Source organism: Osmerus eperlanus, chromosome 15 (assembly GCF_963692335.1).
Source record: "Osmerus eperlanus chromosome 15, fOsmEpe2.1, whole genome shotgun sequence".
NCBI lineage: Eukaryota > Metazoa > Chordata > Actinopteri > Osmeriformes > Osmeridae > Osmerus > Osmerus eperlanus.
The window spans coordinates 13,756,585-13,778,359 of record NC_085032.1 but is presented as its reverse complement, the minus strand read 5'-3'; the positions used below and the strand labels follow the sequence as shown (position 1 = coordinate 13,778,359).

Here is a 21,775-nt window from a genome sequence, read left to right as displayed (position 1 = left end):
TCGTTAGGCCTGAGCTGTTTTCCACCCCACCTATAACAACTGACCTCTGACCAGTCTCTGGCATACATCCCAACCTCAAAAGGCTATGTTCAACAACCTGTCTGTAAGAGCTGACTCCAGCCATGTCTTCAGCCCAGGGACATAAGTACATCCATCCATGGGGCAGGACATTAAGCTCTGGGATTCGGAGCATCCCATCTTGGAGAGAGTTAGAGGTTGTGAACTCACCAGAGGAGAGAGTCAGAGTAGTTGGAGGTAGATTAGTTGTTGGGGACTTGGGAAATGTATCTAGAGATGTCCAGTAGAGATATTAGTCAGGAATGGAGGAGAGGGAGTCTGTAATTACACCTGGAGCATGTCCTTCATAGCCAGGTGTGTGTGTGTGTGTGTGTGTCGAATCGATCTGAAAGAGGCAGTCTGAGCCACAGTCCCAAAAACAGCATTTCAATTTCAAACACACACACACATAAACACACACACACACACTGTACTGTCGGCAGCACTGTCGGTTAGTATTTCAGTTTGGGCAGTTAGATGAGCTTCTGATGCTGGCTCAAACTGCATGTGTGTGTGTGAGTGTGTGTGTGTGTGTTTGTGTGTTTTTCAAACTCTGGGTAAGCAGGTGCACAGTGACCAACAGCCTAATCTCTAATCTTCCTGCTCTGACCAAGGGAATCACTTCTCCTTGCCAGTTTACATAACACACAGACACACACACACACACAACATTTGGGTTTTGTTTACTGTAGACAAAACCAAGCTCTATTGTGTGGCAGCCCTGGAAACACAATTGTATCCCCAGAGATCTCTGAGGATTTGATACGTGGAAGAAATCCCTGCTTCCTCATCCTGGGCCAGCCCAGTGGCGACTGGCATGGGCGTCTTCTAGCTGAAAAGCGCTGGAAGCACCCTTATCTGGGCCTAATGAAACCAGGACCTGCTTCAACACTGCTTATTAACAGGACCATGGGGAGGCATGCAGAGAGAAACAAACTTCTCCTTCGGCACAAAGAGCCACCATCTGTAAATCCTTTTATCAGTTTGGGGCAGACACACACACACAGAGGCAAGCACACATTTACACAGACACACGTACTGTGTAAGTACACACCAGCGGTGGTACCAGACATGGCAGCGTTTTCTGTGTTGATACATCGCACATATTCAAATAACACTAAACTTGATTTAAATCTCAAACACACATGCTCATAGTCCCAGACACGCTGCAGCAGAGAGGACGTGTTTGGCAGCGTAGCACCTCTCTCCTTCACATTCATTCATCAGGTTGGCCAGATGACAACAGGAATGGACAACCTGCCTGCCTGGGAGGAACAATCAATCACACCAGCTTAGATCATCTTTCTCCATTGATATGCAGACCAGAACAGGCCGCAGGGTCGTGTGTGTCGGTGTGTGTGTTCTTGCAAGGAGGAGCCTGAGTTCTAGGAGATGAGGAAGTGTGTGTGTGTGTGTGTGTTTGCAGTGTAAGAGGAAAGTGGATGTTATCGCCTTCATCACTGGAGGAGAGACCTGCATCACTAGAGACCATTACTAGAGAGATACCATCTCTACAGGAGAGTTTCCATCACTAGAGAAGAGAGAGCAGATGGCCCCCCGTGCCCTCATCACACATCAATCACCTCTCATCACCACGGCACCAGGCATGCAGCACACCTCTCCAATCACCAGGGACCGGCGAAGAGTCACCTCTCAATCACAATCAGACACAAGCATATAAACGAGATAGGAAAGACAGACTGAGAAACAGACAGAGAAACAGAGACAAAAAGAAAGACAATGAGAGAGACCGAGACGGAAACCAAATGAATGAGGGAGGGAGAGGGCAAGAGACAGAGCGACAAAGAGAGAGCATCCATCAGGCATGGCAGGGACAGAGGAAGGTCTCTCTTTAGGAGCTCTCCCCCCCGTCTCTCTTGTCCTCCTTGCTGTCTCACCTGCCTACTCTCTCTCTCTCTCTCTCTCTCTCTCTCTCTCTCTCTCTCTCTCTCTCTCTCTCTCTCTCTCTCTCTCTCTCTCTCTCTCTCTCTCTCTCTCTCTCTCTCTCTCTCTCTCTCTCTCTCTCTCTCTCTCTCTCGTTTTTTTGTGTGTGTCCTGTGCTCTGCCTGGTCTGCATGCCACTTCTCCTGATTAAAAGCGCTTGATAAAAGCCAGACGGGGAGAAGAGCTACAGAGAAGCATGCGCTCGTGCTTCACAGATCATTCATCCCCCATGAGGAGAAACAACCAATAAAAAGCTGCCGTTTATGACCCTGTAGGATAAGGTAGGCTGCGCTGGCACACCCTGCGTGGAGTGAGGTGTGATTAACAATGACAAGGTTCTAACTGGTATTAACTGTACGTTGATAAGCAGCCTCGTGCGTGCCAGTGAAAGGTGCTGATGGATGGAGGGTGTGTGTGTGTGTTTGTGCTAAGTGAGGGGAGCCAAGCTGATTGATAGCTGTAACATCCTAACCTTCCCTTTCCCCTGGCTCTCTCTGTCCCCTACACAAACCTCTATATTAATATCCAGTCTGGCATGACGGCCGCCTGATGATTACAGCTGGATCTCTCTTCCTGTCTCTCTGACGTTCGCACCCGGGTCCAGCTCTCCCTGCCGGCCTCTCCTCCTCTCTCTCCTCCTCTCTCTCCTCCTCTCTCTCCTCCTCTCTCTCCTCTCTCTTTCGCGACTCATCGCCCCCTCTTCTCTTCGTTCTTTCTCACTCTGCTTTCTCCCTCCCTCCCTCCATCCACCCCACCACCCCCCTAAACACACACACACACACACACACACACTGGGGTCCTGTAGATGGCAGGACAGGTCATGGCCTGGCTGTATCTCACCCCCCCAGAGCTTGTGTCCAGCGGACGCCCCCCCACACGGTGTCGTCCATCACATTAACGGTGTTCTGCCTGACTGGAGGGCGGGGGGGGGTCATAAACCACGCCCGTCTCGCTCCCTGCCACCCTGCCCTGCCACTTGGCACCACGCCACGGGGGGGGGGGGGGGGGGGGGGGGGGGGGGGCAGGGAAATGGGGTGGGGGGGGGTGCCTCCTTTCCAAGGACGTCCGGGGAAAACGTCATTGTTGCCGGGGTGAAGAATATGCTGGCACGGCAACTGCACGATGGCCATCCCACACACACACACACGTCAGAGCAGCGCTGAGCCTGCATGACGATGAGGCTCCTTTACTCAATTACGCAACGGCTCTTCTCCGCCGGCACGTGAAGGACACACTGAACCGGCCCAACCTACACTGTACATACACTGAACATACACTGTACTTACACGGGGCCACACGCGCGGAGGTAATGGATTAGAAGGCTCTCTGCGGTTATTGGGTTTTCCCTGTTCAGCGTTCTACTTAGTCAGCATATTCCCTCTCCATCTCCTCAAGTAGCGTTCTGCATCATGACATTCACGCACAGCCTTGACTCGTAGGTAGGGTCCATTCCACTCAACGCAGATGTGGACACACGGAGAGGGCAAGAGGTGTGTGTTTCTCAAAACACCACTGCACCAGAAACACCACAGTGGCGTCAATGTCAGCCAAGGTCAGGCCAACCCCCACCACACACACACACGTGTGTGTGGAATGGGAGGCCCAGTAGGGGGAACAGGAGGACTGGGGAGTTTAATGGTGTATCGTTGACCTCTATTTACCTTTTCAAAGTATCTGTTCATATCAATGCCAGATTTCCTGTGGAAAATGAAAGAGATGGGGGGGGGGGGGGGGCGAGGATAGAAAGAGGGTAAAAGGGGAGGATAAACCAAAGGAGGGATTGGAGAGGAATTGGGGGGGGGGGTGAGTTCACTGTCCCTACCACGCCGTGTGACTGAGTGATAACGGCTAACTCAGCAACATCGCTCTCCTGCCGTCTAACCTTGGACACTCCAGTCCTCTGCGGTCTGCCTGTCTCCTTCCCTCCCTCGCTCTCTCCCTCAGATCCATTCATCCACCCCTCCCTCCTCCCCCCACCTCTCATTCACGTGGCAGGGTTCTGGCTAGCTGGAGTGAATGCCCCAGACTGTGATGATCCTCACCACACAGGGTGGACAGTGGAGACTAGGGGAGAACCAGAGAGAACTCCTCTCTTCTCCTCCCCTCTCCTCTCTTCTCTTCTCCTCCCTCTCCTCTCCTCTCTCTTCTCCTGCCCTCTCCTCTCTTCTCCTCCCCTCTCCTCTCTCTTCTCCTGCCCTCCCCTCCCCTCTCTCTTCTCCTCCCCTCTCCTCTCCTCCCCTCTCTTCTCTTCTCCTCTCTTTTCGTCTCCTCCCCTCTACTCTCTTCTCCTCCCCTCTCCTCTCTTCTCCTGCCCTCCCCTCTCTCTCTCTCCTCCTCCCCTCTCTCTTCTCCTGCCCTCTCCTCTCTTCTCCTACCCTCTCCTCTCTTCTCCTGCCCTCCCCTCTCTCTCCTCTTCCCCTCTCTCTTCTCCTCCCCTCTCCTCTCCCCTTACTTTATCTAATTGCCCCTCCCCCAACCCAGCCTCAATCAAGCAAGGGAGGAAGAGAAATGAGATCAGAGCAGAGCAATGATGAGAAAAGACCTTACACCCAATGAGTCAAATCTCCAAAGACACAAATAATTACCTTGTATTAATGAAATGATTTAATTACGTGTTCAGAATGAAGGAGATCACTTTTATGCCTCAGTGAGCTACCATGGGATGAGAAGGTCAAACAAGGCTACCTATTCTAAACATCCTTTTACACATAAATGAACACGAGTAGGTGACAACATGGCGATGCAGTGCTTCAATGTGAGTGTGTGTGTGTGTGTGTGTGCGTGCGTGTGTATGTGTATGTGTGTGTGTGTGTGCGTGAGTGTGTGAGTGTGTGTGTAGCTGTGTTCCGCATATCGAGCCACATTCATTGTGCTCATTCGTTCACCGCCACTCCCCTCCCTCTCCTGTAGAGCCACTGGAGGAGTGATCGTGTCATCGCTCTCTCACCAGGAAGCGTTTCAAAGAATGATGCGGCTCTGTGCACCACTATGACCTCGTCATACACCTAAGGGGAACATCTAAACAAGCAGGTGAATGGATGTAGACTGAATCACAATGTGTCAGAAATGCTGTATTGTGTGAACAAGAAGAACTATCCTTATGGGTAGACATAGTCACCAGTTTATAACAAGCATAAAGGAAATATACTGTATACTTAGGTCTATGACAAGTATTGGGAAGATGAGATATTCTGCTGATGCTAGCTGTTTCCATGAATGGTCTGTATAGGAATACATTCATCCAAACGTGCTACTTTCATTTGGAAGCTCTTTGGAAAGACCTCTGTTGTATGGTAGTGGATGCATGCCTTGGGTTAGAGATATTGAACAACATATATATGATATATATGAAAGAGAGAGAGAGAGAGAGAAGAGAGAGGGGGAGAGAGAGAGAGAGAGAGAGAGAGAAGAGAGAGGGGAGAGAGAGAGAGAGAGAGAGAGAGAGAGAGAGAGAAGAGAGAGGGGGAGAGAGAAATAAAGAGAGAGAGAGAGAGAGAGAGAGAGAGAGAGAGAGAGAGAGAGAGAGAGAGAGAGAGAGAGAAGAGAGAGGTGGAGAGAGAGAAAAAGAGAGAGAAGGATCGGTTCAGTCATGTGACCTTCCCTGAGACAAGAGGACAGGAAAGACAATAAGACTGGAGAATGACGACATTGTCATATCAACTGGCTGACTCTGCAGTGTCTTCTTACAAGTCCTAACCTTACAGCGCTACACAAGGGGTACACAGGGGTGTTTGGGTGTGTGTGTGTGGGGGGGGGGCAGGGGGCGGGGAAGGGGGCGGGGATGGGGTGATCTCTGACAGAGTCACTCAACACTCCCTCTAAAAGGCTTAGCTTAGTGAACTTCCTAATTCTCCCCTAAGAACTAACTCTCGGTACACACACATGTGCCTGGTACTGAAATCTCTCTGACACACACACACACACACACGTTAAACCCGTCGCCCTTTCCGGTGGCTTGCAGACTGGCCTGATGAGATGGAGAAAGGCAGGGCGGAGCTATGACAGGCATCTGGGCCTGCCCTGCTCACTCCCCCCTCATACGGCTTCAGCACACACACCCACACACACACACAATATTTGATGCATTAATTTTACCAACTGCTTTCCACTGCGTGTGAGTGCCTATAGAGTATACACACACACACACAATGTCATCAGTAATACAATACAGAGATAGACAATGATATACATGGTGCTATAAGAGGGATAAAAAAAGACCAAGCCCTGGTGGAGACACTGCACCAGCTGTACACAGCCCCGCCTTGCTTGGCAGCCCTGGGCTGCTGGTCTGGATGGTTGACTAGCAGGCTGGATGGTGGGCTGGATGGATGGTTGGTAAGCTGGCTGGATGGCTGCTCACCCAAACACAGGGAGTCAGGTGGCTGAGCGGTTAGGGAATCGGGTTAGTAATCAGAAGGTTGCTGGTTCGATTCCCGGCCGTGTCAAATGACATTGTGTCCTTGGGCAAGGCACTTCACCCTACTTGCCTCGGGGGGAATGTCCCTGTTGTTACTGTAAGTCGCTCTGGATAAGAGTGTCTGCTAAATGACTAAATGTAAATGTAAACACAGCACAGCACAGCTTGACCATGCTAGTCCCAGCAGATCTATTACCATAACGTGTGTGTGTGTGTGTCTAGGGGGGCGGTGGAGTTTCTCCTCAGGGGTCCAGCTACTGACAGACGCCTGCCTCGCTGACAAGATGTGACATGACAATCTGGAGGGTTTAGCCACGCCCCCGTGGCAGCGAAAGGTTTCCTGTTATTCTGTAGACCTGACGCAGATCCAGCAGGACAGGCCACACAGAGAATCCCAAGTCGGGGACAGTGAGTGTGAAGAGGGAGGAGCACAAGCACATAACCTTGAGCGTGAGAGACGCTGGGCATGCTTTACAGCAGGACTCCTTCTGGCCTACACCCGCCTCCTATACAGAGAAACATGATCGCCGTCAGTTAACCCTTGTGCTGCCTTCGGGTCACATGACCCAAAGGTTCATAACGAACCATCGTTGTGTTTACCCAATTTTACCCAATACAAAAACAAATATACATATTTTTCCTTTAACCTTTGCAATGTGGGGGGTCTGAGACAGCCCAAGGGTTAAAAGAAAATGCTTCACTTGCTGTTTTTGTATGAGGTAAATTTGTCGCAATACGACGGTGGGTCACAATGACTGATGGGTCAGAATGACCCGAAGATAACACAAGGGTTAAGAACTCTCCATGGTGCTGAACAGGAGAGCTTAGCAAACTAGCATCATCAGGGGATCAGCTGATTGGTTGGAAGGGGGCTGATTGGTTGGAAGGGGGCTGATTGGTTGGAAGGGGGCTGATTGACAAATCATTAGAAATAACCAACTGCAGGAGTTCTTCACCACCTACAAAGACTGTTTGCTTGTTCTCATTGAGTTGCCATGGTCATGAGCAGGTGAACGGCTAAACAACAGCTCTTTGAATTGATCAACTGACGTTCAGGGCTGCAGACCCTGTTCCTGGAGAGCTCCCGTCCTGTAGGTTTTCTCCTAATTGGCTGGTTGACAAGTTGAATCATGTTTGTCACAACTGGGGTTCGAGTGTAAACCTACAGGAGGGCAGATCTCCAGGAGTAGGGTTACACAGCCTGGATGGTTCATCATTTCTTATAAGGTTGTTTAGGTTTTTGGCAAAATATAATTATTCTTATCATGGCCTTCTTATCATTTTCCACTGGGGATACAGCATCATGTTCATGTTCACCTTCATGTTCAACTCTTGAACCTGTTAATGTTCTTCTCCCAATTCTTCTCCAAATCAAACTAAACGGCATCCTAATTAAACACTTTAATGTGAACCTCCAAGGCAGTCAACTTCTCTATCACACCAACAACATACCACAGTTTTGGGTGAAATCCAGATTACAATCAACAAAGCTATGCACTGACTCCCCCCCCCCCGCCCCCCATAAGAACCTTAAGTGCAGCCATAAACATTCATAAGGACACCCAGACAGCCAATCACCTCACCCTCGTAACCTCATGACCCCTCCCCTAGACTGGGGTCATGTGACACGTGTGACGGATGGTGTCTGCTTGTGGCAGCAATATGACTCGAACAGGCTTGCGTATGTGTGTCTGCGTGTGTGTCAGCGTATGTCTGCACCTGCATGTGTGTGCAGTAGGTACTATAACAGCACCCCCAGTTTGCATTCAGCCAAAGACAATAGTGTTACAGTGCTGTGGGCCTAATCTGGGTCCTGGGCCAGAAACCCAGTAAGTCGTCTCAGCTGGTGGACTGGTCTCAGATGAGTGCTTCTAAGTCCAGTCACAAGTTGATCTTGTGGACAGACCACACACACACAGAGGCACGCACCACTGGTCTGCATAATGTAAAATCCCCTTCACAAGAGCAGTCCATCAGCCAGGAAGTCAGTCAATTAGTCAGTCAGTCAGTAAGGAATTTAGTCAGTCAGTCAGTTAGAAAGTCAGTCAGTCAGTTAGGAAGTTAGTCTGAGGCATTGTGTGAGAACAGCCTCCCTTCAATGTCCTATTTAGTACAGTTCTGGTCAGGAAAGCCAAACTGGAGCTGGTAATGAATGTTTGATGCCAGCAGTAGTCCTGCCCCTACAGGGGGTCCCAAAGCTCAGCGTACCAAATTAAATATTCTGGAGAGAAAAAAAAGTGTGTAATAAGAATGGAAGGAATTCCTTTATTTTTTTGTAGAATCACAGATGGCTTTGTGGGAGGGGATGAAAGCCTACTGTACACAGACAGTCAGTCTGACAGGCCTGAAAAGCCCTGAATTAAGAGAGACAGGGGGGGGGGGGGGAAGCATTTCCAGGAAAGCATAAACAATTGGTCAGTCATATGTAATGTACTTGCTAAGTAAGCACTCGGAGAAGGGCCTAGCTCAGCCATTTGGATGGCTAGGCTAACATGCCAGCGTGCTAATGGACGCTAAAGGAGCTAGCTCGGGAATGATGGTATTGGCAAAAAAGAGGGCCTTAGAGACCTGATACAGCCAATTATTAGCCGAACAGCTTCTGCATGCGTCGGGGGGTGGAGTGGGGAAGGTTGCGGGCCTGACACGATTGGTCATTTGGTGGTTTCTGCTGATTCTGATGCTGGCCTCAGGGATCTGTGCAGGTTCAGCCTGTCAGCAGGCCCACAAATCAACACAGCTGCTGGTTCCAATGAGGATCCACCATGGGGGGGGGGGGGGGGGGGTTGAGAAGGAAGAGTTTTGCAGAGGGGAGGTGGAATTCATAAGGAGTTCTTTCACAGATCCAAACCCTCTTCAGCAACGGCGTGGCGGTGGTGGTCACTGGGGCTGGTTGAGATGGCAATCAAGGTCTCAGTTAGACCTGGTCCTCACAAGATCAACTCAACATCCCCCAAAACATCCCTCTCAGAGTTTACTTATCTATTACTCTCTTTCTATCTATCTCTCTCTCTGTCTGTCTGTAGGTCAGAGTAGAGAGAATTGTCTGGGAAGCACTTGGACAACATGTTTCGGAGAAGTTCCCTTCAATCTTTTCACTTTGACCTTTTTCACTTCCATCCCAAACTTTTACTCTTCCTCTCACCATCATCCACCCGCCCTCCCCCCCCCTCCAACCCCCCCCCCCACCCCACCCTCCTCCCCCACCCACCCACCCACCCACCCTTCCCCTCCCCCCCCTCCCCCACCACCACCACTCTCTCCCTTCCTTTCCCTCAGTCTTACCATGTGACACAGTGATCAAGGCTCGGATGCCCTCCTTAACTGGCTTAGTGCAGGAATGCCACGTTACAGCCTGGGAGGCATGTGTTAATCCGTCTGTACCTCTCTCTCCTCCCCTCCCTCCATCTGGCCAATCAGGGCCGTCCCATCAGCGCACATGCAATGCTAATTCTCCCTGTCTCTGCTCAGCTCTCTGATCTCTTGTTCCGTGAGGTTGTGAGCCCCCTACCTCCTTCCAGTCACCTGGGTTCATAGTACCAACAGACAAAGGAGATAGGAGAAAGCAGATAAAAACGACTGGCAAACAAACGCAGCAGCATTAAGAAGTTCAGGGTCACATTTGAAGATTAAGGGTGTACAGTCAGCAAAAGAGAAGTGGCTCTATGTGGAAAACTATGAAGTTGTAATAACTTTCAGTTCTATGATTTATATACACTTTTTTTGCTGTGAATGCTCTCTTTTAATTTGTACACTGACGTGTAGAAAATAAACAACAGCCAGGGTCAATGTGTACCTTGCACAGATACAGCACACACACACACACCCTCTCTAGGGAAATCATATATGTCATATGTATACAGTGCACTGTGGCAATGCAAAGGAATATAGACGCACCGTTTCTCTGGTCTACAGAACAGAATGTTCTACTTGGTAATTTCAGTATTATAATTTCTTGCTTCTTTTTGGCTGTTTTACGATAATGACTGTATAGTAATACTTAGATTTGTGTATATTCCTCTGATTCACTGACTGATGTGGAAAGCATCTCCCCTCCTGATCAAAGCTATCTTCCTACCAGCCTAGGGACACCCTGACACCCACTGTCATATCTTCCCCGCAGGCGCGCAGACACACACTGGCACGCATGCACACACACACACACACACAGGCTACGCAGGGACATGTCAGTCTGCTAAACACAAAGCAGATTCTCAGCAGAGACCGGGAGATAACATCTGAGTCGTAGATAAAAGCTACAGCAGAATTCCACGCAGCCGTCCAGCCCGGCGAACTGTAGACTGAGACATCAGTCTAACCACAGCTCACGGCTTGTGAAGCAGTGATAACATGTACTGCAGTTACACAGACTTAGCCATGGAGAGTAGCTGTGAATACTCTAGATGTATAGGACATGAATGAGACCTTGTTCAATATGTGTTGGTGAGAGTATGTGTACTCGTGTGTCCGTGCATGTCCGCTGCTACTCCGGTGTGTGAGAGTGTGTGAGTGTGTGAGAGTGTGTGAGAGTGTGTGAGAGAGTGTGAGAGAGTGTGTGAGAGTGTGTGAGAGAGTGTGTGAGAGTGTGTGGCAGCAGTATGTGTAGACACATTCCCTGCCGGTGACCCAGTATTTTGGGAGAGTGACAGATGATCCGGGGCCTGGGTGAGGGTTCAGCGCGCGGCTGCAGAAATCCTCAGAGAGTCTTGGGAGAACTGATGATCTGCTGCAGCTACTGCACTACACTACACAGGCAGTATCAGGGATCTTTGTATGGAAGTGGTAGAGAGAGAGAGAGAGAGACAGAGACAGAGAGAGAGATAGAGAGACAAAGAGAGAGAAAAGTGAAAGAGAGAAAAAGAAAGGGGGCTTGTTAAGAGAATGAATGAATGAGTGTGCGTGTCGGTCGGCATAGAATCCCTAACTCCTTCCCTCATTGAATGCAACATGTTCTCACACACACACACGCGCACACACACACACACACAAACTGCACCTGCGGCTTTTCACCCCCTCTCATTGACAAACAGACGTGGCACAGCGGGCAGATCCATGCAACTGCCACCCCTCTCAGCCTTCAACACTGTGCCAAGAGGCAGGCTGACTCCCCAGGCCCCAACCCCAGGCCCCAGCCCCCAGGCCCCAGCCCCCAGCCCCCTTGCCCCTCCTGAGGGAGACGGTGCCCCTCCACAAGCTGGATGGGAACAGGGGGCCTCCAGCCAACACTGTTCTATTCTTCAGTTCTATTTGGAATGGCAGGGTGTTGCCCGAGAGTAAATGTACAGCAAGCCTGCAATGTTTCAGCTTTTCCCCCACATTCTGCATCTCCAACACCTGCAGGCTACGAGAGTGGGGGGGCGGGTGCACTGTGCTGCAGACTCTCTCTTTCACACATACACAACACACACACACACACACACACAAAAGTGCACACACACACAAAAGAGTGCAGGCACACACACACTTGAGGCGCCAGCCCTGTACCAGCTCTCCTCAACAGCTGCTTCCCCACCACCAAACCTCTCCACTCTGACAGGCAGAGGGCCCTTCCACCACACTGGAGACAGGCACAGGGCGGGGTGCAGAGAGAGAGAGAGAGAGACAGAGAGAGAGAGACAGAGACAGACAGAGAGAGAGAGAGAGAGACAGAGACAGAGAGAGAGAGACAGAGACAGACAGAGAGAGAGAGAGACAGAGACAGACAGAGAGAGAGAGAGACAGAGACAGACAGAGAGAGAGAGAGAGACAGAGACAGAGTGAGAGCATAATGCAGTGGCATAACTTGGCATGTTACATCAATAGGACTGGCAAACAGGGATGCTATAATATAAACATTTATATAAACATGAACATGAAATTTACTTCTGCCTGGTCTGAGCTCTCCCAGCTCTGAAGCCTGCCTCGTTCCCTTCACTTGGTCTGGTGTGTGTGTGTGTGTGTGTGTGTGTGTGTGTGTGTGTGTGTGTGTGTGTGTGTGTGTGTGTGTGTGTGTGTGTGTGTGTGTGTGTGTGTGTGTGAGTGTGTGTGTGTGTGTCTTCCCTCTCTACTACTGGAGCAGTGATCGGTCCACAGGCTTAGGTCAGAGAACGTTTAGAGCCATCAGTCTCCTCTCAGAACGGCCTGCTGTCCCTTCAGGGAAACAGCACAATGAGAACACAAACGTGCACACACACACACACACACACCATTAGGGCATGGAACCCAAGGTCAACTGTGTACTGATGGACCACAGCAGTCCTTAAGAAACAGACCAATTAAGAATCCGCCAAACAGAAGGCAAAGCTTTAGACTGTCGAAATATTTGGGTTTTTCACATTCTTCTAAAAAATTAAAAAATCAACATAAAGACTCGATAAATGCTTTGAGGCATGTAGCAAGCCTGTCAGGGTTTCATGAGCCAGGGAGGAGGGGGAGGTGAAGCAGTGTCGATATACAGGAGGGCAGTCTATGAGGTTGGGAATCTTGGAGGGGGGAAAGGGGGTCGTAAAAAAACAGCATTACTGCAGAATAATACCAGAGGCTTCTTCTACTCCGACATACCCTCTGTCCTGCTTCACATGGTCCCAATTCCCACTCTTCTCAATGCCGTTCTCTCTCTCTTTCTCTCTATCCCCTTGCCTCCCTCCATCCCTCTCCCCCCTTCATCTCTTTGTGTTTGCAAGAGAGGGTCAAAGAAAAAAATGCCTGTAGCAGGGGTCCGGATTAGAAAACTGGAATATTTTCCCCAAAAACTCCACACAGACACTTCCCCCATATGAAAACCTGGAAGCCTAGAGAAGCCCAGCTGGTTTGTGGGGGGCAAGCAAAGACCTCAGGGAGAGGAGAAGCTGGGCCATCCTCCCAGACGTGTGTGGAAGTAGAGCCCGTCTCTCATCGAGCTGCCGAGAGCGGCTGTGCTGAGGAGAACCGACGCACAGCGTAATTCGATGACTCACGCAAAGGCTTCCAAAAGGTTGGGCAGACAATACGGACTGCTGGACATGTCAGGCTTAGCTGCTAGTGATCGGGATCAGAGGACTCACGGTTCCCTGGCCTGTCACCATCGCTCATTAGAGAGAGCATATCCTCCTCATAGGCAGCCCCCCCCCCCCCCCCCTCCCCCCCCCCAACGAGCAAGGAGGAGAGAATACTGGTTTCCTCACTGAAGCAGAACCTAAACAAAAAATGCTTTTTGGTTAACAGACGTGTCGATTAAATTATTGGCAATCAACGCTTCAATTAACCCACCAATTAGATCAGAGCATGTTTCATTCTTTGAAAAATCCAATGATGTCATTTCCAAACTGACAGACGTTGATGAAATCCCTTCCTAGGAGCGCGCTAATGAGGATCAACGGCGTCAGGAGAGTGGTGAGCTTGTCACCCGACACCGTCATCCGCCCAGACACACGCAGCCCCCCGCCAGACACTCAGCCGTGAAATAACGGAAGATCGGAACATATGATAACTGTCTGAAAAGAGGATATGGATGACGGATGTCTCCTCTCCTGTCGAGGGATTTAAATGTAATTTCCGAGCATGTTTTCATTTGTTGCCTTTGAACTCCGAAATGTATTAATGACAACCTGACACCACGCAAGACTGCTTCCTGTAAGGTGACAACTGAGAAAGTGGATTTCGGGAAGGCGTTTTATGCAATCCTGAGAGATCCGGGATCAAAGCCGTTTTGGAGAAGTAGCGCTGAGGGACAAGAGAACCACCAGAAGACTGTAGCCCTCTTAAACAAAGGCCTGTCTATTATTCTACTTTATCGCACATACAAACACACCCTCCTGGAATTTCCTCAAGGAGTGCACCACACACTGGCTTCAAAACACAGCCTGCAGGCCTGAGGGCCTGAGGGCCTAAGGGCTGGAGGGCCTGAGGGAAGAAATAGACGTGTTCATCAGTGAGGAAAATACAAAAATCTGCTCACTGGCCGAAGAACAGCGTTAATAGAGCTGCTCATTGGCCAGGGAAAAGCCATGGAAAGTGATCGTTTGTAGTATAAGTTGACTTGAGAGAGGAGAGACACAGAAGAGTAGCAGTTGTGGGAGTTTGGAGGTGGTGGAAGTGGTGTTCCTGCCGAGCTGTAGCCGCTAGTTATGTAGGGGCTCTGCAACTAATAAGTAACCTTATGAAACTGTAGCCCACCGCACCATGCAGCGGGTATAAAAAGCATCGACGGAGGGTTCGACGATTTGGGAGCTACGACAAGAGTCCTGCTGGGCAGACTGCCTGTCTGCCTGTCTGCCTGCCTGCCTGCAAGGCTTGGGGAGACACAAGCAAGCACCTTGCCCACTCCAGAAAAGTGAACCAGCAGACCAGCACGAAAGAGCACAAGAGGGAACAGTGTGTGTGTGTGTGTGTGTGTGTGTGTGTGTGTGTGTGTGTGTGTGTGTGTGTGTGTGTGTGTGTGTGTGTGTGTGTGTGTGTGCGTGTGCAATTCAGTTGTCACTAAGCAGAACAGGACACACATCTGATGAAATGTAAACCGAGTATGCAGAGATTGAAAGACGAGAGAAACAGATCTAGAGCTAGATCTACAGCATGCATGTGGTACGGTCCAAAAGTCCACATTGAACATCTTACAGGGATTTGAAGACTGAGAAACCCAAGCAATCTGTGACATCAAGAGAAGCTCTTTGGAACGTTATCAGATGTTGCTTGGTACAATATGGGTCATCAGGTTTTGCACAAACTTGGAGTCAAAAGGGAAGATAGAGTAAAAGAGAAACAGATCTATGTAGTCCTGTCCTGGATTTCAGAACACAATCTTCAAGCACAACAGCACACACAGGGAGGTTAAACACTCACACAGTATACACATGCTCAGGGTAAAGACACACATACACCCACCCACAGACACATACACGCACACACACACACAGGAAGAGAAGACCAGGACTCAGAAAGCAGCTGCTCCCTTTCTAAATTTATCAGGGGAGCTGAGCGCAGTGTGTGTGTGTCTGTGTGTGTGTGTGTGTGTGTGTGTGTGTGTGTGCGCGTGTGTGTGTGTGTGTGTGTGTGTGAGTGTTTTGGGGGGACAGAGGTTGAGCACAATGCTCAAGCCTGTATAAGTGTTGTTGAACTTTCAGTCCTCCTAATCCTTCTCATCTTCCTCCTCCTCCTCCTCCTACAGTTTGGTAAATAAGCATCTCTCTACAGGCCTGCTGTGTGAAGCAAAAGGACTATTGATGCACTTGGTTTAGCAAGAGCCTCTGTTAAAACATTCATAATGAAAGCGTACCCAGGGACCGAGCTCTGAGAAGACCCCCCGGTTGGAGGCAGGTAACATCCTCCGCTTAGCCCATACTGACTCTGACTCCATGAGGCATGAGCTTCAGAGACCACATGGGCCTGAGTGTGTGTGTGCACGTATGTTTTGCCCAGGAACACTGGCTGTCACGCACGTAGTCGTGCAATCCAATCAGAGCTGCCCCTTCAGAGTGGACACTGGGATCGTTAACTTGCGAAGCACAAGAAGAGGTAGGGTCTACACTCATTCTCATTATTTATTTAGAAAACATGATGATTCATCTGAGATTTGGGGAGGCGGGGGGGGTGAAGGAGGGGGGGGCGCTTAGATTCTTTGGGCTGTTCTGTGACCCAGTCAAGCAAAGCTCATGTGGGAAGGTTGGGGTTGTGCCAAATGAATACTGCCAGGTAAACAAAGCAGTGGGCTCAGCCTGAACGGCTTCGACCTATTGATCTGTGGGTCACAGAGAGAGAGAGAGAGAGAGAGAGAGAGAGAGAGAGAGAGAGAGAGAGAGAGAGAGAGAGAGAGAGAGAGAGAGAGAGAGAGAGAGAGAGAGAGAGAGAGAGAGAGAGAGAGAGAGAGAGAGAGAGAGAGAGAGAGAGAGAGAGAGAGAGAGAGAGAGAGAGAGAGAGAGAGAGAGAGGCAGCGAGGTGCTTTCGTCTGGCTCTCGGAAAACACTTGAATAAATCGAATGTTCAGTCAGAGACCAAACAGACAAAGACAAATATGTGTAGATATCGAAGTCAGTCCAAAATTCTCAGTCCAGTACAATTTTCCATCCTTTTTCATCCTTCATTGAGAAGTCTGGAGTGGAGACTGAGAGTGGCATGTTTTTCTTATATAGAGAGCTTGTCCTGCCTTAGAGACACAGACAAATGTTGGCCGTAGTAACATGAATAGAGACGTGTAGTAAATCTGCCTGGCCAGAAGGAGAGAGCACAATTGGCAAACACTGGCGGCTTTAAAAGTGGGTTTTACAGCTGCTGCAGTCTGAGCATGTTCCCTGAGGGACGGATGTTGAGTCCAGGACACTACAGGATCTGTACCGCTCACTAGAGCAGGACAGAGAGGCGTGTGTGTGTGCGTGCATGTCCAAAAACACACCCCGTGCTACTGGTGTCGCCATGGCGATATGGTCCGAGGCTAGAAAGGGTACTGGCGATTGGCGCCCCTTAACAGTTCTCAAGGAATGTCTACACGCCAGCATGCACAAACACACACGCATTAAGCCGCACACACATGCAAGTGAAGTAACGGCAAATGGGGGTTTTTTCTGTGCAGATCTCATTGTCCCACTAACAGAAGCCAGCCCCGTTTTTGAGCCCCTCCCCTCTGAGCCAGAGCAAATTAAGAAGGGGTTTACAGTAATGGCTTTGAGGAAATGTCTTGCAAGCATTGCTAAAAAAAAACAATCCCTCCTATCTAACTTAACCAACACATAAGTAAATCACCAATAAGATTTTCCTTATCAAAATATACTGTGAAAAATGCTGAGCTACAGTCAATCCAAGCAGATTTCACTTTTACAAATGCAAATATATAGGTGTCAACGTGGTGTTAGGTAATGTGACAAATTGTGGGTTGCCAAGTTAAGGACTATTTTAGCACCAATTGGTGGTTTGTGAGATTGGCCAGGGGTCTGTTGGAGAGGGCCTGCAGTCTTAAGTCACACTCCATTTCCCTTCTCTGCAGGAGCGGGGGAAGGCTAGGGGGAGAAAAGGACAGATGTAGGTTGATACCGCAGTGTGTGTGTGTGTGTGTGTGTGTGTGTGTGTGTGTGTGTGTGTGTGTGTGTGTGTGTGTCAACTGTACCCCATCATATCTCATCACCCATCATAGCTTTGCTAGCAAACAGGCATGAAAGAAAAAAAGGCAAGGACATATCAGTCCAATCTAACATGAGTCATGCACAATACTAAACATGAGACGTAAAGAATGTCACTGGTAAAATCACAGACAAAACACAGTGAACAGAAACCGTTTGATGTCCGCTTGCTGCATTGTGAGCGATCGCAAGCTTTCTCATGCAGGCCAAGGATACTCTACCACCTTCACACAGACATGTAAACAAGGACATGTCTATTTTCCCAAACAAGTCTCTGTTGAAGTAAAACAGATTATCCCTACCCAGGAACCAACTAGACAAACAGCCACCAAGGTCATACAGGACAAGTACATTCAACCTGTGTGACTGGTTGAATGGTGCCTGACACCTAACAAGGCTCTCATTTCTAACTGAGCCTGACAATGTGGATGCAGTTTGGCCAAAACACCTTCTAACAACCAGAGCAGAACACTGCCGATATAGGAGCTTTGTTTTTAGTCTTGTTTTCAGGCTGGCTCAATAGCCATGCTGCATTGGCTCCTTCTGGTGTAGGTGTTGATCGATAGATCAGTCTTGAGGGCAATGGAGAAGTGTGCGTGTGTGTGTGTCACAGTGCTTTGTTGCGTGTGTAATGTTGTAGCGAATGGCCGTGTCAGCATCCTTCTTGAAGTCGTGCACCCATGTTCGTCCCTCAAACACACAGACCTTTACGTGACATAACGTACACACACAGAGCTTTTTGGCACACACGCATACTGTACACACACACAGAACACACACTCATTATGTACAAGGTTAAATGGGACAGTGGGCAGCTGTAAGGGGCAATCCCAGACAGGGGGTTACCCCGGCCCCAATTACCCAGCAGGGGGTCCCGCCTGCGGCCTGTCTGAATCGCGACCTTGCCCCTTGAACCCTCCCACACAGACCTCCACTCTGACCCCATATGATTAGACGGCCGATAAGGAAGACCCAGCATACGAGGCACTGACAGACTGCCTCTGTTCACAGCGATGCAGTGTGAGGCTGCTTGTTCTGAGACGAGGGGAGATCCTGGAGCGTGTTGCTTTAATGCTGACTGGCTCATACACACACAAAAACACACACAGAGTACAGAAGCATTAATCATGACCAACTCAACACCCCCCTCCCCCCCTCCCCCCCCCCCCCCGCACCCCTCCTCCCTTCTCTTCCACGTGCTCCTGGTCCAAGGTTGACTTTACAGCCTCTGTATTTACCCAGAATGCTGCAAAGGTGGCGTGCCGTGGAGATTAAATCAAAGGACATGTGTGCTTAGGGATGGGCAGGTATCTGGGATTGTCTGGTCGTGCCTGGATCCACCAGGTGCACCAGCCCAGAGCAATCAGAAATCACCCTCTAGATATGTTGGCTACTGTAATGCAACATCATCAGCAGGGCTAATTGACGCTAATGCTGTTAGCTACCTCTAATTCTATGTCCCATGAGGTCTTAGGGGTATGTCACCTTCCTGACCTCGCAGCTGGGAAAAGTAAAAGCCAAAAATGCAATGCCTGTGTTACAACAAACTTTGGGTGAAACAAACTTAAATCCGTGTTTGATTCTGCAAGCCATCCACCCTGAACCAGAGTTGATGGGTTCTGCAGCAGTTTGAATGAGTGTGAAGCCGAGTCTTACCGAGGTAGAGGGACGCGTTCTCCTTCTTCACGTTGTCGTCCAGGTAGGTGGGCCCCAGGGTGTAGATGGGAGTTGACCCCATGCCCACCAGTATTTGGGCACAAATGAACAGTGCCACGTACAGGTTGTGTTCATTGCCCTCTTGGTCGCGCGGGCACGACCCAGCGTCGAGAAGCTCGCGCCCGCTGGAGTTGCCCGCGAGGCAGAGCCCCTCGTGGCCAGTGGAGGAGTTCAGCTCCTGGATCTGGTAGGGCGGGGAGATGAAGTGGGGCAGGGAGAATAACCCGGCCCCGATGGCAATCAGGATCCCCCCCACAGCCAGCCAGCGAGGCCTCTGGCCCCGGCCGCCAAAGTACGAGATGAAAACGACCACGAGCAGGCTGCCAATGTCGAAGCAGCTGACCAGCAGGCCGGACTCGGAGCTGCGGAGGCTATAGCGCTTCTCGATGGTGGTGATGACGCTGCTCAGGTAGCCGGACACCATGAGGGACTGGATGAAGGTCAGGTAGGACATGCAGAACAGGAAGCTGCGCGAATCCGCCAGGATCACACGCACAAACTTACGCACGGGGACTCGGACGAATCGGGTTAAGGAGAAGCCCAGCTTCTTCCCCCCAGAGCTCGTGACCCGGTGCCCCTCCATGGCCACGGAGCTGCTGAGGCCCACCAGGCTGGAGGCGGAGGGGGAGAAGTCTGTCCGGGAGGGGGACTCCGCCTGGTTGGAGTCTGGGGTTTGGGGCTGGAGCTCGCTGCTCTGGTCAGCGGCCAGAGATGTGAGAGTTGTGTTGACTAGTCGCGGGTCCAGCAGCTCACTGGCCTGCTGGCAGGGCCCGTTCAGGATGGGTAAGCTTTTGGACTTGAAGCTCCCTGGGTCCAAGAACGGGGTCTGGAACTCGTTCACATCCATGGATACGTCGCTCCCCGTCTCGTCATTGTCGGATGACGTCATGGCGTGGCTCAGAATAGCTTCCATATCTCTAGTGACGACTCAGACTAAACATCTAGTGCCACATAAGGACATGAAAACATTACTACTACTACTGCAAGGGTGGTGACTGAGGCAAGGAGGTTGCCCAAGCAGTACAACTGAGGGGGTCCGGGGTTTTCTATCTATGTTCATGATTCATCTTCATTGCTATTTGCAACAACGCTGCTTTCTCCCCAAACACCCAAAGTCTAAGCACCTCATCTAGACTAAAACATCACTGTCTCCTAACAAGCCACTGACGAACGGTGATACTATCTTGACCAAATAGAAAACAACATCACATATGTCCATATGTAGCCTGTAATCCCATCCGACCAGAATGCTACAAATGGAAATATTTTGTTCTTAAGCAAAGCGTAGTATGAGACGATGTTACAGATATATGTAGTCAAAGAAAATGTTGCCACTTCGAATAGTTCATTCTCGCCTTGCCAGTACTATTACACGATTTACGGTCTAGACTTCATAGCTCTTTGTTATCTGTCACCGCTGGCAGTCTTCATAACGGTAACGTTTTTGTTCGCTTCTGTCCAGAAAGCTGCGCTGAATTCCACAGAAAAACAAAAAATAAAGTTGCAATTGTTAGAATTCTTATAACAGAACATCATATTGTAGGCTATATTGGCAAACACTTCCCTGTATCGAATGTAATTCTTCCTTTCTTTCAAATATTGTCATTTCAAAACAGGGATGTGTAAACATGTAAATCGTTAAATAATACGGTACTTGTACTTTTTATAACAATGATCATACATATGTGCAAATACGATATGCTGTCAAGTTCAGAAATCTATTCTTCTGTCAAATAGGGAATTCGAGGAACAATGAGAAAACAATCACCCAGTAGCGTTTTAGTCCCGACTTTGAAAAGAAAATACACATGATTCAAGTAGAAATTAGTCCGGATGTAAGTCGCCGCAACAATGAAAATTACTGTTGAATAAGTTACAGATACATAACATGGATATTCTCTAAACTATACTAGAAAACGATACCATACTAACGTAACTGTACAGAAAGAGCCGTTATACTCACTCAGGACGCAAGGAGGTAGGCGGTTGTTGTCTCCGAAGCGGCCACTCAGTGAATGAGATTGCGGATGGTCGGTGGTGGGGGGGATACAACGGGGGCGAATAATTTTCACGCCAGCTACCGGGACTTGTAGTCTTTCAGCAAATCGTTTCACTGGTTGAAAAATGCTGCTTGTCTCTGCAAGCATGAATCACCAGCGAGATCCTGGGCGACACATATTCACCGGGTCGAAAGCCGTGCGTAACGAGCGTCAAAACAGATCATTCTCCACCACTGACTTTAGCGGTCTGTTGGTTTTCGAGACTACATGTAGCCTACCAAAATGCTTCGTCAGCCGTCATGCCAGCTTATTGCGAAACCTGCATTAAATCGACAGCTGCGACCCACTCTGACCCCAACAGTGATTGACGGCATTCAAAATTAGGCTTTGGACAATGGCCTCTGTTCTTGAAAGTCTTGCCTCTTCCAAGGCTGTAGCCTATTTGAATTGTAAATGCATTTATAATGGGTTGAACTCATGTTTCTGAAGACTTCTATGTAAATAATGTTAAAGCTACAGAACACATCATTTGACATGTATTAAACATGCTTTTGCTGTAACATGAATGCACAAGTTTACAT

The 21,775-nt window shown here is 49.5% G+C and overlaps 1 protein-coding gene across 2 annotated transcripts in view; it reads right to left on the bottom strand.

Moving 5' to 3' along the window:
• Positions 1-21,551, bottom strand: part of LOC134035393 (solute carrier organic anion transporter family member 5A1) — a 34,346-nt gene extending 12,795 nt beyond the window's left edge. Inside the window, exons 1-2 of one of the 2 annotated variants that reach the window (XM_062480393.1) lie at positions 21,158-21,551; positions 19,135-20,665 (exon numbers count right to left, since the gene is read on the bottom strand). In XM_062480393.1, coding sequence (XP_062336377.1) covers positions 19,135-20,107 — 973 coding nt within the window. In that variant the 5' untranslated portion in view covers positions 20,108-20,665; positions 21,158-21,551. Of the gene's footprint in view, positions 1-19,134; positions 20,670-21,157 lie in introns of those variants that run through there. The other variant, XM_062480394.1, reaches the window with a different exon arrangement.
• Positions 21,552-21,775: the final 224 nt, after the last annotated feature.